Here is an 18,734-nt window from a genome sequence, read left to right on the forward strand (position 1 = left end):
GCAATAAAGTGAGACTGTCTCTACAAAAAAAAAAAAATCTTAAATCAGAACAACCAATGATCATAAAGTGGAAAAGACCTTTCTAAAATGTAACACAAACCCAAAAGTCATAAAGGAAAAGAAATTGACAAATTTGCGTGTCAAAGGAATCAGTAACAAAATCAAAGAGAAAGTGATAAACTTAGGGAAAAAAATTCCATCTCATGTCAAGACAAAGGATTAATTTCCCTAATATACAAAGCACTCCCCTCAAATCAGTTAACAGTAAAAACAACAAACAGACATAAAAAAACAAAAACAAAAAACAGAAAAGTGGACAAAGGGCACAAAGACTCTGTGAACAGAATTCTGTGAACAGAATTTGTTCACTAGAACAAAAAGTCTAGTTGCTCTCAGACAAGTTAAAAGACACTCCACCACACTCATGATAAGAGAAGGACAAGTTAAAATAACCTGGAGATCAGTTTCTAAATCTACCTTCTTGACAAAGGTAAAAATGTAATGATTGAGCGTCTCCTGATGAGGATATGAAGAAACAGGAAAAGAGGCACTGTCATACACTGCTGGGTGTAGTATAAATTTAAAACTATGTGAAGTAGTTTTCAGATATTAAATTTACTATACAAATACATATACCCTGTGACTAAGCAATTTCATTCTAGGAATTTATCCTCCTGATTACATTCTTATTTATGCAAAAATGACATATGTCCCAGGTTGTTCACTGCGACATTACATGTATTTGGAAAAGATTGGAAACAACTTAAATGTCCACCAAAAAAGGGCTGATTAATCTCAGCACTTTGGTAGGCTAAGGCAGGAGATCACTTGAGGCCAGGAGTTCAAGGCCAGCCTGAGCAACACAGACAGATCCCATCTCTACAAAAATTAGAAAATGAGCCAGGAGTAGTGGGTCAAGGCTGTAGTCCCAGCTACCGTGGAAGCTGAAGTAGGGGAAGTGCTTGGGCCCAGGAATTCAAGACTATAGTGAGGTATGATTGCGCCACTACTCTCCTGTCTGGGCAACATAGTGAGATTCCATCTCTTAAAAAAACAGAAATCAATTGATTCAGAATAATTTAAGAGCTATCCTGAAGTAAATAAAGCAAATTACAAAACAGTGGGTATAATAAGCAACTATTTGTGCAATAAAGGGAACATGTGCATGGGAATGTAACTTGTAATTTGTGCCTATAGCTGCACAGAATGTCCCCAGAAATCCACAAGAAATGAGGACACAGTTTTCTCCAAAGAGGATAAATGGGTGACTGCGAGATGCAAGGAGATGGACTTCTCATCACATACCCTTTGGTGTATCTTAGGTATCAAGCGACATGAATACAACATTCTTTTTTAAAATATCAATACAATTTTAATTAAATGAATAGCTTGGTGAATGAGCTAATCAGTCTCTATTTAAATTTATCTATTAGTTAAAAAGCTTAAAAACAGGTTTGGCGCCTGTAGCACAAGGGTTAGGGCTCCAGCCACATACATCGAGGGTGGTGGTTTCAAACCTGGCCTGGGTCTGCTAAAACAACTGCAACAAGAAAATAGCTGGGCGTTGTGGTGGGCGCCTATAGTCCCAGCTACTTGGGAAGCAAAGACAAGAGAATTACTTAAGCCCAGGGGTTTGAGGTTGCGTTGAGCTGTAACACCACAGCACTCTATCGAGGGCAACACAGTGAGACTCTGTCTCAAAATAAATAAAATAAAATAAAATAAAAAGCTTAAAAAGATATGTCAACACTAAATTTATAATTTGACATTAGTAATAAATATAGATATAAAACCAATGAAAGGGCAATTTTGCAAGTTTTGAGCAATTTTATTAGAAAAAGAGGATCCGATGGATGGCCTGTTCTCAGGGGGAAAAAGGTCAATTAAACTGTATAAAATAGCAGTGGGTCCAAATAGTTGGCAGTTTTATATTTATCTAATTAGAAAAAAATGTATTAAGGATGGACAGTAAGGTCTTAAGATAAACTGAAAAGATCAAATTTCTGCAGTCACAGATTGGGGGACTAGAGGGTGAGCTTAAAAAGAAACTTGATTCCTGTTAGACTAGAGGCCCCAGTGTCATACTAATATGAGTTTCCGGGGAGCACAGAGGGTGGACCCTCAGACCTAGAACAGCCCCTTACAAGTGGTGGGTGCACAAAAAGCACTGATAGTTGAGGATGTCCCCAGGCACAGGGCAACCTGAGTACCCAGGACCGTTCTGCAAGGTCTGATGTGAGCCCATCCTTTCCATTCCCCAAGTTATCTGAGATTTGACCTTCGGCTGAGGTATACAGAAATTTTCCATAGTTAATCATGGAAAGGAATTCAGCTGCAAAGCCCCCACTAGTGACTTCAGAAACCCTAAATTAGGAGACTAAAACTAGTACCTACGGCTAGCCTCATTGAGCACGCTAGCTTCTCTAACTAGCTAGATTAGCTAGCTTAATTTTTCTAACATCCTCAAGGGGGAAACGATCATAATCCACCTTTTTTACCAATATGGCCTGGCTCCAAAGTGCAATTCCTTCCCCTGTAGGAGGCCATATAATGTGGTGAGGAGGCTTACAGGCCAGGCCCAGACTGCCAGCCTATGTGACCTTGGGCAGGTTTCTTAACTTCTCTGTGCCCCAGTTTCCTCCTCAGTAAACAGGGGATAGTAAGAGTTCCACCTCACAGGTTGTGTGAAGATTAAGTAACACGTGTAGAGCACTTAGAACAGTATCTGGCACAGAGGAGGTGCCCACTATTATGAGCCCAGGCATTTGAACGCTTTTCTTTTGCATTCCCTCATTCCTTCATGTAGTTAATGCCTACCACTGGGTAGGGATTATGCTGGGCTCAGAGGAATAAATGTGGCCCTTATTCTTGAGCAGATCCCAATACAAAGGACAATGACACATGAAACAGTCATTACCTGAGTACAGCCCTGCCATAAAAGAAATGTCTTTATTTATAGAAACTGTCTCTGATTAACCGGGCAAAGCAAAAAGCATAGACCTACTGGGGTAGGCCCCTTTGGTGGAATCGTTACTGTCTCCTAAGGCTTTGTGAGGGGGCAGGATGGTCCCCACATCTCATAACTTGTTGCCCAAGTCATTGAGTTGCCCTGTACTCATCTTGACTCTTGCTGGTCTCAGGATTCTCACTCAAGTAAGACGTTTTGCTTTATAGCAACACAATGTAAAAATACATTACTTTCCAATCATGATGCTGTGACAGTTCCCTTACTTTTTCTGGGTCTACTATAGCAACTAATATCAAAATGCCTCAGTCTGTAGTACTCTGAAGTTTCCAAAGAAATTTCACAGCTGGCATTTCATTTAACTGCCCCCACAGTTCAGTGGGGAAAGGCAAGGCAGATAAATCCTTGCTTGAAGGATGAGGAAAATAAAGCTGTTGGTTTATCTTGCCCACAGTTCCACACAAACACAGGCAGAGTGGAAGTAGATGCCAGGGCTTCTGGAATGCTGGCTCTTGGTCAAGGTTGCTCTGTTCACCAATGACACAAACATACCACTTAGGGAGGCAAAGTCCTCTTCCCTCTCTGCTAAACTTAGGAGTGCTTCTGAAGTGTGCCAGGACTGTATCACTGACCACATCCAGTGAAAATACCTAACAAGTGGTGGGTGCCCCCAAAACACTGAAGGTACAACTTAAGAGTGTACTTGAAGCCCCACAGGACACAGGTCCCACCAAGTTATCCCGAGGTACCTCTCATACCCAGCACAATGCTTGGCACACAATAGCCATCCTCAATACGTGGGTGCTAAGAATGACAGAGATGGTACAGCAGAGTAAGCCAAGAGACTCAGGGAATCACAGCCTGCCCTAAAGGGTCCACTGACAGTAACTGTTCTGTCCCCTTGCAGAGAGTCAGCACAGACTTCTGAAACCACCAGCAAATATTTAAAAGCCTAAATACTTGAGTGCCTTCTGCAGAACATTTTCAGCTAGTATCAGGAACTGCCCAAATAAAGAATGTCTTAAAAGCAGGAAAAGTGGGGTGGCACCTATGGCTCAAAGGTGTAGGGTGCTGGCTCCATATGCCAGAGGTGGAGGGTTCAAATCCAGACCAGGCCAAAAAAAAAAAAAAAAAATGGCAGGAAAAGTGTAAGGAAAGCTCTTTAAAAAAAAAAAAGTTTACACTCAAAAGAACTTCTGGACTCCGATTTGTATCAGCTTAATGTGTGACTACAGGCAGCAGACATGAAGACTCCAGGAAACCAAAGCATAAGCCATTCACTTGCACACAACCTTTTAGATAAGGCTTTCTTCCTGGGGTCAGGAAGTGGGATGTCATTGTCCCTCTCCTATGTTCTTCTTCATTACCTTTAATGTGAGTCCTTGAAATAGAGACATATAGGGTCATGTTTAGATCAGTCACTGTTAGGGATCCTCTCTCAATGGAAAATCCCAGGTTACAAGGTAGACAGACGCTAACTAACTTTGGCCTTATCTTTAATACCACATTCATTTCATTTTATGGAAAGTTATGATCCTTGTCAAGACTTATAGCTGAGATAGTAACCAAAGGAGAAGAAGGGTGATATTATGAAAAGCTCTTATTGAAGAAATGATTTCATGAATTCCAGTCATTCAGCCTTTCCTGGATCCCTATCCTGGCATGATTAAGATATCTGGCCTCAAGAAATTGACATAGAAACAAATATTACAATACGAGATATATAAAAACAAATTATTACAGCCTAAGGTACTTGGAAGTTAATAAATGTTCCTTCCTCTGTGCTTCTTGGAATAACCAAGAAAGGAGTGTGGGAGGAGAACCATCCAAAGGGACTGTGAAAGACTGTTGGGAGGGGGGCAGGAGGACCCTGGGTGTGGGGCCATGAGCTCTCTGGGCCTGCTGGCAGTATGAGACAGAAAGTGGGGGATGCAGGCCCCCTCTGTAACAAAGCACCCTAACAGTCCAGCTAGCACTTTCCTACAGGCAGTGGGCATCCAGTGAAAGACCGTATACACGGCACAGAGAGGACCACAGTTTTGTCTTAAAAGGACTATGAGGGCAGCAATGGAGGACTCACTACAGGAAGGCGGAGACGGGAGCAAGGAGCCTGCAATCCCGAAGTGTTGGGGTCTGCTGAACTAAGGCTGAGGAGTGCAAAGAGGAGAAGAGCCCTAAAAGCTACAAAGGCCCAATCAGACCTGTGGGAGATAAAGGAGATGGTGAATCCCAGGTCTGCAGAAACCTGGGCTAGAGGGAACTCAGACTGTTGAACTGAATTAAACAAATGTCTGGGCTGAGAAGGCAGGCCAGGCTCAATAGGCTAGTCTTGGTTTTAGGATTAGCTGAGATTAAGAACTATTAACTTCTGGGGTAACAGGGATTCTTCTACAAATAAATTGTATTACATTTGGTAATAAAATTATATCTAAAATGCCAAATACAGTTACTCAAAACAGACCAACTTGGAGGAAGGCTGTTTATTAAGGAGGAGTGTGAGAGGCGACAATTCCTAGATACCTAATCTCTGTGGGGTAAGGTACCATCTAAGACAAATAAATCTTCAAGGTTTGGCGTCTATACTTTAGCGACTAGGTTGCCAGCCACATACACCAGAGCTGTTGGGTTCAAACCCAGCCTGGGCCTGCCAAACAATGACAACTATAACAAAAAACAGCTGGGCATTGTGGCATGCACTATAGTCCCAGCTACTTGGGAGGCTGAAACCCCAAGAGTTTGAGGTTGCTGTGAGCTGTGACGCCACGACATTCTACCCAGGGCGATGTAGTAAGACTCTGTCTCAAAAAAAAAAAAAAAAGTCTTTGAGTTATCCTAGTGCCCATTCACTAAAAAAGACCTCACAAAAATATATGGCACTTTTTTCTCTTTAATAAGTTTATAATCTTATTAGGGACATAAAACATCTGAAATAAGTATAAGGAAAGATATAAAAAGATACTTTAGTCCAATAAAAATAGGACTCCAATAGTAACTGGGGAAGAGAAATGTTAAATATCAATGTTAAATGGACCTCAGGTGCAACCTAACATAATGCTCTCTGTTCACCTCCACGGCTGGTTTAATTTCAGAACACAATCACTATAGATGCTCACTTAGTATTGCTGGTGTCAGGGAACAAGGACATCCAGGGCTTCTGTTATTGGGGGAGAAAGAACATGATGTATAGAAAGGAAACAGGACTGAGACGACTGAATCAGCAGTATCAGAAGACATTTTCTAATGGGAATTTATATGGATGAAAGGGAAAGAACAGGGAAGGCTGGCAAGCATCCATAAGCAAAGTGACACAGAAGGCCAGATATATGGCCCAATAATATGATGGCTAACGGGAGCTCCAAAGCCAAGAAGGGAAATTAAGCAAAAGCCATTATTAACAAATAAATAAATCAAAAGTCTATCTATTTCCCTGCCCTACTCTGTCTCCTTAATCCTCTATCTAGGAGAAACCAAGCATAGACACATTGATAATCATTTAGGTACAGCAATTGACAGGAAGGCAATCTCCTCTAGGTAAGTAATGATTTTTGTTGGTCAATTGCTAACAGAGGCTGATTCCACTATTTAATGGCAGATGCCTCTTAAGGCGAGGTGGGCTTCTTTGAATGTCAGTTAGCAGATTCTGTTTTCAAATCTAAAGCTTGAGTTTTTCAAACTAAGGCCATTCAATGTTTCTAAGTTTACTAACCTCTGAAAGCAGAGTAAATGGAAGGGTACCTCAGTATTATCAATCATACTTTCAGCCCAAGACAAAAATTTTCCCTGCCCCACTTTGGCTGAATAAACTTAAGAGCCATGTGCCTAGGCATCTAAGGCAGTGGTTTTCAACCTTCCTAATGCAGCGATGTATTTTCATTGTTAGAAAGGGGTCGCAATCCACAGGTTGAGAACTGCTAATCTAAGGTATAAAAACATGGGTATTCCAAAATGAGGCAAAATGAGCTTTTTCAAAGAGAGAAATGATTATATAGCATCTGACTTTATCTTTAATAATGCTGGTAAGTACAGGAGATTTAACACTATGATTTAACAGTCAGTTGGCCCAGTTGCCATCTAACAAAAGAACTACTTGATAAATTCAATCTTGTCTCTGACTTCCATGTCAGGTGTCTAATCCTTTGTAATACTAAATTCTTGCTGGGTCTCTGCAGCATGTGACATTTTCCAGGTACTGATAGTATCACATACTGATAATATGACATCTCCAAAGTATTCTATCTCCTTGTTCTTTTAGATAAAAAGTCTCTGTAAAACAAACTTTTAAGATACATTTTAAAAGGTCTACTGTAAGAATTGCACTAAAAGCTATCCAGCTAAAATCTTTATAAAATAAGTATAAGGTATTAGAGATAATCATCACAAAAGAGCACAGAATGAATAATTTTCATTTATGAAGTCGTTACTTTCAATCTTTGTAGAGGATGATTGAGCTATCACTGTAATGTCACACTTAAAAGAATCACAAATCATTACATAAGTGAGTTAGAATTCTATTAATGGTGCTTGTGATTTTATATACGGTGAAACTTGTTATTAATTCTTCATTGTGTGATTTTCATCTCTTTATGAAATTAGTGGAAGAAATAAAATTGTTATTTTTGGAAAAGGCCATAGGCTGAGGTTCAGATTATGGTTTTTCTTATTACTTTTGGCAAGCTGTTAAAATTCATACTCATTTCTTATACTTTCACTGCTCCCATTTATCAACTGCTTTGGCAGAATATGGTGTAAAAGGGAAATTTCAGAAGACTGTGACTTTCTATATTAGCAGACAGGAAGAGGAATTTCTTTTGAAAGCGCCTAGAATAATATTAAAGATAAAAGGTTGAAGGCTGGGAGCAGTGGCTCATGCCTGTAATCCCAGCACTCTGGGAGGCGGAGGTGGGTGGATTGCCTGAGCTCATGGTTCCAGACCAGCTTGAGCAAGAGAGAGACTCTATCTCTAAAAATAGCTGGGTGTTGTGGCAGAAGCCTATAGTCCCAGCTACTTGGGAGGCTGAGGCAAGAGAATCACTTGGGCCCAAGAGTTTGAGGTTGCTGTCAGCTAAGACACCACGGTACTCTACTGAGACAAAGTGAGACTCTATCTAAAAAAAAAAAAAAAAGAAAAAAGAAGATAAAAGGTTGAAATGAATTGCTCATTCTTGCTTCTCATTATTTATAATAAAATACCATAATTAATTTCCTAATTTCCAAAGAAAACTCCCTAACTCCATCATTTCCAACCTATACATTAAATGAAATTAAACTGAAGTTGATGTGAAACAAGCATGTATGTTATCCAATGTGTACTTTCCAACGCCTTTACCCTTTTTTCTCAATTACAGAGCACTCTATATTCTCATTCAATAACAAAGATAATTTAGAAGGCATTAGAATATAATATAATCATATAATAAGTACTTATGTTTATTAAGCACTTAACATTTGCCATGTACCGAGCTAAACACAGATTATCTAAAAAGATGAATTTAATCCTCATGACAATCCTATGAAATATTAGTATTGGAATTTTCATTTTACATACAGACAAGGAAACTGAGGCTCAGCAACAGGAAGTGGCCAAACAGCTATTCGGTAACATAATGAAAATAACATATGAAGTATTTGAGCATTAACCATAACCAGGGAGCAGACTGATTTCTCCCAAAGCTAGAAATACATCTGGTCAGATACTGTGGAAAGGTCTGGTCTTAACCTGTTGCAGTAGTAGCAGACTTTACAATAATAAGTGTCAGTATTCCTTAATCATTTAAGAGAAATGATTTATGCTTTATGCTTATGCCTTTATGTAGATTCAGGTGACTAGATAAACACATAACAAGAACCAGGAGTCAAATGAATTATGGAAGTGAGGAACAAGTATAATGTAGGAGGATATTAGTTTTATGAAAATCTAAAAATTACAGTGATTCCCAAGGGAGGCACTGCTGGGAGTTGTGAGTATGTGAGCATAAGCCTGTGTATAGGAGACAATTCATTTTTTGTTGTACTATGCTGTCACAGATGTTGTGATACATTTTGTATTCTTTAACTCTGCCTCTGCCAACTAAAACCAGAAGTTCTCTCAATCCCTGTGACCACTGAATACCTCGTTTCTCAACCTGTGGGTCGTGACCCACAGGAACTGTATTTAAGGGCCACAGCATTAGGAAGGTTGAGAATCACTGCTCTAGACATTTTCTGCTGACCCTGACTGACAATCTTGGTTCTTGTGTAAAAATACTGGGAGAGAGCTAACTGACAATGAATTATACATCATATACCAGGTACTCTGCTAAATGCATTCATACATATTCATTTAGTCTTCTCAACCCTAATAAGAGGTAAGTATGTATTTTATCACCATTTTACAGGTGTGGCCACTGAGTCTCAGAGTAAGGTTCAGTAATTCAACCAAGGACACACAACCAGTTCTGTAACTAACAGTCTAGCTCCAAAACTCCACTACTCTCGGTTGGTCTCTTAAGCCATAACGATGAGGCAGGCGTGAGTTTCCTTTCTTAGAAGAAGTTTAGAAAACATAAATCGTTGTAAGTAAGAACCAAGGTGTATGTCCCTTATGAACTGGGCATGAATTAGTTCTGGGGTTGGGGATAAGGAACCATAGTGCAGTGCCACAGAGTTACATGATGTCAGCCTTCAAGAGTCAAGCAGAGCAGCTCCTTTGAACAGGCCTATCTTAGAAGTGCTTTGAACATGTGTGTAGGTTTTCTGGGGAACAAGAGAGTTGTGTTATGTTGTGTAAGGTTTACATGTCTCATTTGTTTAACACACACAAGGTTTACTGTGCACCAGGCACCATTAAAATTGCTTGACAAGATCTCACTTCAGGATATATGTTGGGTGATGAAGGGCAGGGTGTGCACTGTGTGGCGAGTGGTGGGCTGGGGTCTACGCAGCAATGCACAAGGAGGGGATGAGTGGTGGGCTGTGCTGGATAGCAAAGGTCAACTGTGATGTGTTAGAGTGGTAGTTTGTGTTGTGGTACAGATTGTAGTGATTGAAGCCAAGGGAAGGGTTATGCTAGATGATTTGTGTGCAGTGTACACGGGAGATGCTGCACCGGAAAGCTCTCGTGGGGGCACCTCACATGTGCATTTTTTGTGCGTTACAGGTAAAACTAAACACTGGAGGAGTTTCATGGGAAGGGATCTCGGTTGTGTCCTGGGCCTGTGTCTGGTGCGGGCGCTGTGCACTGGGATGTTTTATGTGGTGGTGTGCGCTGAAAGTGGTGCATATGAGATGATTCATGCGGTGTGCTGGGTAGGACAGAGGCTGGAGCGGCTGCAGAGGAGGGGCCCGTGTCGTGATGTGTGTGGAGCGATGCTGCGTGCGGGGTGGGGAGCGGGGGGCGATAGTGCTAAGTGACTCGCGTGTTTTCCTGGTGTAACCGGAGGCGCTCTATGGGAGAAGGGGCACTGAGAGGAGGGGGGTGGGGGGGTGGGCTCGGGGAAAGGGCAGGGTGTACTGTGAGACCCGGGCGGGCGGGTGGAGGAGCTACGTGGGCGGCGCGTCTGAGAGTGTGTGAACGGAGCAGTCGCCCCGCTTCCTCGCCCCGGAGCCACGCCGGGCCACCCTCCTCGCCACCTCCTCCCGCCCGCCTCTTCCCTTCGCCCTCGGGCGCGCCCCTTGGCGCTGCCCGGCGACTCACCTGGTGAAGGCAAAGTACATGAGGCTGACGATGGTGAAGCTGAGCAAGGTGATGGTGTGCGGCCGGTAGAAGAAGTCAATGGTGATGTCCTCCACTTGCTGCTCGTTGATCATCCGGAAATGCATCTTGTAGTTCACATCATCCTTGCTCAGGGTCCGGCTCCCCACGCAGGACGCCATGGCCCGCCTCCCCGTCCTGCCGCGGCAACGGCGGCCCCAGCCCACGAAGGCTGGGACCCCGAGGGTGACAAGCCGCAGCAGGCGAGCAGCCGGACGGCGAGGCCGGGTCTGGCGCCCAGCAAAGGCTGGCAGCCGAGGGAAGGACAGGCGCGGGAGGGCGGGGTCGCGGCGCCGCCACCGCGGCCGCGGGCGGGGGCCGCCGCCGGCCATACCCGAGCTGGCGTGCAGGCAGAGCCATCCCTGGGCACTCAAGGAGCCTTCACACTCCCAACCCTTAAGATTTGAGGGAAGTGGCGACGGGAGAAGGGCAGCTGTGGCCCCCGGCCGGCTCTTCCCCGCCGCACGCCCCCCCGCTCTCCCCCGCGCAGCCCGGCAGATGGTCGCGCTCACTCTGGCCGCAGCCCACGTGGGCCAGAGAGCGCGGCGGCGCGGGCCGGCAGGGTTGACGGGCGGCGTGCGGCTCGGCCGGACGGTGCGCGCGGCCCGGCGAGTTTGTCGGTCACTGCGGACCCGCGACAAGGCCCAGGCCTGCCCACAGGTAAAGCAGAGGCCGCGGGAGCGCGAGGGGCGCGCTCCTGGTGGGGGTCGGGTCGCACCACCCGCGTCCAGGCCGCGCCTCCGGGCCTCACGGCCTTCAGCCCTCGGCGGCCCAGGCGAGGGTAGCTAGTGTCGTCTTGGGTTTTCCCCTGGCTGATTTCATGGAAAACCTACCCAAACAAACAATGCTTGTTTATTTGTTCACTCTGCGAAGGTCGCAGGAGGAGGCCCGCCCTGTGAACTGGCTTCCTGCGGAAGTTGGATTTGGGGAACTGAAGTGGTCTAAAATGGCCTAAAGAGGACGTCAGGCTTACTTTGAGAGGCCCTTTATTACGAAGCCACCCTCTCCTTTCATCTCCTGACTTCACTTGTAGCCTTTCTGAGGTAGAAATCTTGAACGCTCTAAAAACTCTTACAATGCCTCTTCCTAGCAAAGATCTAGGCACAGTTGAGAATAAAATATTTTAGTGGTCTAAGGAGTTCTTTAAGGGTCTTTTTAATTTTCCTGACTAAAATGTCGTGTTAAATACCATTACGCTTTGCAAGGCTTTTGTACACATCTGCAAATGCCTTACCCGCTTTTGAATGCTGTGTAAGCAAGTGAATTAACCATACTTGCCATTGATCCATTTTCATTATACAAACAACAGAGCAGTACCAGGCTCTGGGCAAGGGGTTAATAGTCCCTGGGAGGGTGACTCCAGAGACGAAACCCAGCCCTGCTCTCCTGAATGAACAGTTAATCAATTGTTAAAAAGTATACAGAACAGTGAACTTGTAAATAACACATGGAAGGATAAACATTAGTAAAGGATAAACGTCGAGACCTTTTAATGAATGTAGATGGAGTTTAAAAGTGAGTCTCCCTCACTTGGGAGAGAGATTAATTTCAAAGGCTTCATAGTGAATTTGTGGTTTCAGGAAATTGTTTTGAAGTAGAATAGACTGCTTAGAACAACTCAAAAGTCAAAATTCTAATAGGGACCTTAAGAATCACTTTATTTTGCACTTAACTTTTTAAAAAAACATATTAGTTGAAGAATGATTCTTAATCCCCCATCAAGAATGAGATTTTGTTAGACCACCTCCAGAAACTTAAGTTCTGTCAAAATAGCATAAATGAGGGCTTCTGGAGTCCAATTTAGTGCCATTATGTGCAGAGAATGAATGTTGTACATTTGAGGGAAAATTTTTGGAAGATTTGGAGGTCATTTCCTACCAAAATTTAACAAAAATCACCTTTCCCAAAAGGTTATTATGAAAGCTTTTTTTTTTTCTTTTTTGTTGAGACAGAGTTCTACCTTGTGTCCTGAGCAGAGTGCAATGGCCTCATAGCTCACTGCAACCTCAGACTTGGGCTGTGGGCATCCTGCTACCCCAGCCTCTGAGATTACAGGTGCTCATGACAGTGCCCGGCTGGGTCTTTCCGTTTTTTTCATGAGTCGGGGGTCTCACTCTCGCTCAGACAAGCCTGGAACTCCTGAGCTCAAGCAATCCTCCCGCTTCAGCGTTTTTTTTCTTTTGAGACAGTCTCACTCTGTTGTCCTGGGTAGAGTGCCCTGGAGTCACATGTTGGGCACAAGCAATCTTCTTGCCTCAGCCTCCCAGTAGCTGAGACTACAGGCACTGTCCACAATAACTGGCCAGTTATTCTATTTTTAGTAGAGATAGAGTCTTACTATTATTCAGGCTGTCTTGAACTGGTGAGCTCAAGCAGTCCACCCACCTCTGCCTCCCAGAGTACTAGGATTACAGCCTGTGAGTGCTTATTTCTTTTCTAAAATCACTATTGTAAATCTCCTTCAGCAAACTTCCCAAAACTATAAATCTCCAAAGAGAAATTAGAGCCTCAGATATATAGCATTTGGTCTAACTTAGAGGATAAAAGCAGCTACATTTCATTACAAAGAGAAACAGAGCAAAAACTTGTAAGCATTAATTAATTTGGAAGCATTCATATGTACCTGGTTGTATAATCAATAATAATAATGGCTAACATTTATTGAGCATTTCGTATATGCTGGACTCCATGCTAGGTTTATATGGAATATCTTATTTAATATACGATTGCATGTATTAAATTTACCTAATTATGATAGCTGGCTAAATATAAAATGTCTTAATCTTCCTGCAGCTTAATCTAACAACAAAAGCCTTTCCTGATAAAAATCTTTCTGAGGGTCAGCGGCAAGGGCACCAGCTACATACACCAGAGCTGGCAGGTTTGAATCCAGTCAGGGCCTGCCAAACAACAGTGACAATTACAACCCAAAAATAGCTGGGCATTGTGGCAGACACCTGTAGTCCCAGCTACTTAGGAGGCTGAGGCAAGAGAATTGCTTAAGCCCAAGAGTTTGAGGTTGCTGTGAGCTGTGATGCACTCTACCCAGGGCGACACTGTGAGACTCTGTCTCCAAAAAAAAAAAAAAAAAAAAAAACTTTTTGAAACCATCAAAGTGGCTTGGCGCTGGCCACATACACCTAGGGTGGCGGGTTTGAATCCAGCCCAGGCCCACCAAACGGCAATGATGGCTGCAACCAAAAAAAAAAAATAGCCAGGTGTTGTGGCAGGTGCCTGTGGTCCCAGCTACTTGGGAGGTGGAGGCAGGAGACTCGCTTGAGCCTAGGAGTTGGAGATTGCTGTGAGCTGTGATGCCACGGAACTCTACCCAGGGGGACAGCTTGAGGCTCTGTCTCAAAAAAAAATTTTCAAAGTACTCATTGCTAGTTGCTTATTTATTTCTATCACTTTGTTTGCCATTTTTGACCTTTTCTTTTTCGAAGGGTTTTCAGTTCCCTTTTGAAGAACAGCTTTAGCTGTAAAATAATCAACAGTGTTCACCTCTGAAGATGAAGCAAGAAACAGCCTCAGCTGTTCTACATAGCACTGATTAATATTGTGATGATTCATTTATAACAGAATGGATTTCGGTTTTTTATTTTGTGACTAATTCATATACATAAAATGTATTTGAATGATTCAGTATTACTTTGATCAGCAGTGTGCTTCTTAAGAGTCCTTCAAACCAAATTTCAAGAACACTTAGTAGCACTACATTCTTTCCTTTTCTTTTTTAGGGGGTAGAATGCCATGGTGTATATAGCTCACAGCAACTTCAAACTCTTGGGCTCAGGTGATTCTTTTGCCTCAGCCTCCCAAGTATCTGGGACTACAAGCACCCACCACAACACCTGGCTGATGCTACCACATTAATTTTCTTTAAATGATTAAATTAACAGAGATTATTGAGTTTGGCTGTAATTTGAACATCTACAGATTTTTGTTTGAAATGTTCTCTTACATCAGTGATTTCGGTTTTTTTTTTTTGAGACAGAGTCTCACTTTGTCACCCTCTATAAAGTGCTGTGGCATCACAGCTCACAGCAACCTCAAACTCTTGGGCTTAATCGATTCTCTTGCCTCAGCCTCCCAAGTGGCTGGGACTACAGGTGCCCACTACAATGCCTGTCTATTTTGTGTTGGAGTTGCCACTGCTATTTTAGCTGGCCAAGGCCAGGTTGAAACCCTCCACCCTCAGTATATGGGGCCGGTGCCCTACCCACTGAGCCACAGGTGCCACCCAATGATTTTGTTTTTTGTTAAATTGCAAAGTATGTATTTATTTTTCCAGTTCAGCAGTTCCTATCTTTTGGTTTATAACTGAGATTGCCTCATTTTAGGCCTTTCCTGTGCATAAGAAACATTTCACTACTTTATTTTAGTCTATCTAAATATACAGTATTTGGCTCGGCCCCTGTAGTACAGTGGTTATGGTGCCAGCCACATGCACCAAGGCTGGCAGGTTCGAACCCAGCCTGGGCCAGCTAAACACCAACAACTTCCAACGACAAAAAAATAGCTGGGCGTAGTGGCAGGTACCTGAGTCCCAGCTACTTAGAAGGCTGACGCAAGAGAATCGCTTAAGCCCAAGACTGTAAGGTTGCTGTGAGCTGTGACTCCATAGCACTCTATGGAGGGTGACATAGTAACTAACTCTGTTTCAAATAAATAAATAAATAAACGGTATTTAAACACCTTTCATTTAGGAAAAAGTTAAAAATTTATCTTTTTGTTGTTTGCATACTTCTTTAAACATGTAAGTAAGTGAGTTGCTTTTCTTGTGACATTTCTATTTTTCCTTTTTAGGCTACTTTAAGAAAAATGGCCCTGGCAGCCCAACAAATACCCAGATGGTTCAACTCAATTAAATCAAGTAGCTTCATTAATACTACACAACTTACAAAACGTTTTACAAGACCAGGAAAAACATTGTTGCCTGGCTTTTCTGCTCAGCCTCAGATGTCCTCTGACAATTACTTTCTCCAGTGGGGGTTTAGGAGTTATCAGACTTCCTCCTTATGGAATAGTTCCCAACAGACCAACTCAAATAATCAAGGGAATTATCCTGCCCAAAGCACTCTGCTTCCTTCCATGAGTGAACAGTCACAGAAGGCACAAAAGATACCCAACTTTGATTCTGAGCTGTCTTTAGAAGGTAATTCTGAACTTGCAGAAAAGTCCCCCCTTTGAACAAGCTGCCTGTTTACATTCTGCTAATTTATTTCAGGTCATATTTTATACCAGATAAGAAAAAGAAAAATGTCACTTATACTCATTTACTTCTATCAGACCCTTATTTTATTGACTAAGAAAAAAAGTTGGTGGTTGATAATGTATACGATTATTTTATAGCTCTCCCAATAACATTTGCTTTCTAAATATTTTATTGTGTAGATTGTTGTTTAAATTTTTTTTCTGATAGTGATTAGGTTTATTAAGGTATAACTTATGTCAAGTAAAATTCAACTTTGGGGGTATACAGTTCTATAAATTCTGACATATGCATTTAGTTGTATAACAGCCACCACAAACAATAAATAGAAGTTATATTATTCCAAAAAGTTCCCTGCTGTCATCTTTAGTCAGTCCTCTCCTTCCTGTGCTTTTCCTTCCTATGCTAGGAATATTTCACTTTAAGTGAAATAATATTAGGGGAAGTAGAATATGAAAGAAATGTGGGAGGGAAAAGGGAGAAGAGTCCAGCTGTAAAAGATGAAAAAGGGTAGTTAGTGATTAGAAGCAAAAACTGGAACAAAAGTTCACGGTCCCCGTTCCTTAGCTCAAGGTAAATTACAGTTGTGTCTTCCATACTGTGCTAAAAAGAAACAAAAAACGGAATCAAGGCTGTACTGGAGAGGGTCAGATTGTCCTTGGCAAAGATTACAGTCTGTAGAAACAGTTGTAGGCATACAACTGTTAAAGACATATTTGAGAATAACTTGGAGAGAGGGTATTGGATCAAAACAAAGACATTTCAGATGTAATGACTAACTCCTTCAGTTTAGACTGTTGGAATATGTGTGCTTTTGACCAATTTAACAGGGTGTGGTAGACTCAGTTTCTTTCTCAAAGTGCACTTGAAATTCAGGTGATCTTCAGCATTCTTAACAATTAAAAATGAAGGAAGGAGTTATACTATGCTTTCAAACTTACCCACAAATTTCTTCTCTTGGACAACAGTAGTTGGTTTTTTTAAATAGTTGTAACCTTACCCTTAGAGTTCTTAGACATTTAATTCTGAAATGACTCCAGAAAGAGGTGGTCTTTGTAGAAACAGTTTTAAGTGTGCATATTGACGTACTAACTTGCTGCTTTCTCTCAAAGGACTGGATGACTTGCCTCCATTATCACCACTGCAGCCAGTTTCTGAGGAGGAGGCTATTCAGATTATTGCAGACCCTCCATTGCCCCCAGGTTCATTCACACTCCGAGACTATGTAGATCATTCTGAGACTCTGCAGAAGTTAGTGCTTTTAGGTAAGTTTGATTAACCTATAGGTTGAGTGTACACTTCATTTAATTTTTTACCTTTTTAAGTTAACATCTTAATATAAAGTAGTACACACATGTAAACAAAAGTTAAATAGTGTGAAAAAGGCTGCTAGTGGAAAACCTCCTTCCTTGCTTCATCCTTTCTGATGTTAAATCTCATTCCTCAGATTTACCTACATTTATCATTCTTTCTGTTTGTATTCAGCCTCCACATTTTTAAGTAATTATTTACAGTGCTGTTTCTTGGGTCATCAGTTTTAGACATCACTTAATCTCTTACAGATACATACTTTTCCTGTATTTTCTTCAATTCTCCTCATACAGTTATGTTACAGTTCTTTAGATAGATCATTAGTCATTGATTACATAATGACTCTAAATATTGCTGGCTGCTCTAACAAGAAGTGTACTAGGATTGTTTGCCTTCTGGTATAACTTTTTATTTTCCTGGAATTAATAATTGCTTTATTTTTATTTGATAAGTTTTTTGTTTTGAGAGTTAAATTTTCCCACTCCTTTCAATAGCCTTTCAGGACAGTTTTTCCCAGTGAGCCCTATTGGACAATGTGTTATTCCATTTCCCCAGAGTGCATAAAACACTGCTCCCTATTTGTCATACTAACCCTGGCATTCCTCCTGGAGCCCACTTCCCTTCTGACTTGGGTGGGTTCTCTCAAGGCCTGCTGCATACCTATCTTAGCTGATTGACTAGTAGGTTACACTGGGATCTGGATGAAAGGCAGCCAAGGGAACCTCGTTGCAAACTTCCATTTAGTCTTCCTGTCTTCAGTCTAGTACTGCAACCTTTTGCTTTTACTATTTTCTCTGGGTTTTGTGCTTCTTGTAGTTGAGTTTTCCCAGATAATGAGCCTCCTAGATGGCTCCTGTCTTCTTGCAGCATTGGAATCAACAAATAGTTTAAATACTGCTGCAAGACAAACAAGATTCCAGTGGGGCTGTGAGTAGGAGAGCATGTTCAGAGCGAAGAGCTGTCCCAACAGAATTATACCAAAATATTTTCAGGATGAATTTCTTGTTTCTGCCATCTTTTAGAATAAATTATTTTTCTGCTTTCTATGGAAAAAAAAAAAAAAGATAGTGAGCCTCCTTTCTTCTGGAGGATTGAGAAGAACGGAATAGATAAGGCATGGGGGCAGGAGGGGCAGTTCCTGAGTTCTTGGGACACAGTCATACACAGTCCCCATGTTTGAGCCTGTACTTCACTTCCATCTCTCAGATCCCTAGGGATTCCAATTTCTGAACCTAGAGTTTTTTGAGCTTGTATGTCAGATTCTCATTTGAAGGCATTTCAGTTTCCTGTTTCTCCTCTGATCTGTCTTTTACGTCTCTTTCATCATTTTTCATTCATGGTGTTTTGGAGATATAGATTAATCTTGTTTCATCAAAGGAGGAGTTTATTTTTTGTTTCTCATTCCACATATTTTGGGGAGATAGTTTTTAACAGGAAAGGAAAAAGAGAAAACCTTTGCTCTGGTAGAAACTTCAGGGGTCATTCTTTTTTTGCTTTTTTTTTTTTTTTTTTTTTTT

The 18,734-nt window shown here is 41.9% G+C and overlaps 2 protein-coding genes across 8 annotated transcripts in view; one reads left to right on the forward strand and one right to left on the reverse strand.

Annotated features, from left to right (window-relative positions):
• The window catches only part of PTDSS1 (phosphatidylserine synthase 1), a 77,135-nt gene extending 66,170 nt beyond the window's left edge, over window positions 1-10,965 (reverse strand). For 2 of the 3 annotated variants that reach the window (XM_023517557.1, XM_003782462.3), the window contains exon 1: window positions 10,638-10,965. In XM_023517557.1, coding sequence (XP_023373325.1) covers window positions 10,638-10,816 — 179 coding nt within the window. In that variant the 5' untranslated portion in view covers window positions 10,817-10,965. The remainder of the gene's footprint in view (window positions 1-10,637) is intronic. The other variant, XM_023517560.1, reaches the window with a different exon arrangement.
• Window positions 10,966-11,265: 300 nt separating this feature from the next.
• MTERF3 (mitochondrial transcription termination factor 3) overlaps window positions 11,266-18,734 on the forward strand; it is a 23,628-nt gene continuing 16,159 nt past the window's right edge. Inside the window, exons 1-5 of one of the 5 annotated variants that reach the window (XM_012810749.2) lie at window positions 11,266-11,354; window positions 11,568-11,737; window positions 12,004-12,102; window positions 15,501-15,849; window positions 17,019-17,171. In XM_012810749.2, coding sequence (XP_012666203.1) covers window positions 15,516-15,849; window positions 17,019-17,171 — 487 coding nt within the window. In that variant the 5' untranslated portion in view covers window positions 11,266-11,354; window positions 11,568-11,737; window positions 12,004-12,102; window positions 15,501-15,515. Of the gene's footprint in view, window positions 11,355-11,567; window positions 12,103-15,500; window positions 15,850-17,018; window positions 17,172-18,734 lie in introns of all 5 variants that reach the window. The other 4 variants (XM_023517753.1, XM_003782463.3, XM_023517750.1 and 1 more) reach the window with 4 other exon arrangements.

The sequence above is a fragment of the Otolemur garnettii genome, unplaced genomic scaffold (genome assembly GCF_000181295.1).
Source record: "Otolemur garnettii isolate 467f Iridium unplaced genomic scaffold, OtoGar3 scaffold00004, whole genome shotgun sequence".
Lineage (NCBI taxonomy): Eukaryota > Metazoa > Chordata > Mammalia > Primates > Galagidae > Otolemur > Otolemur garnettii.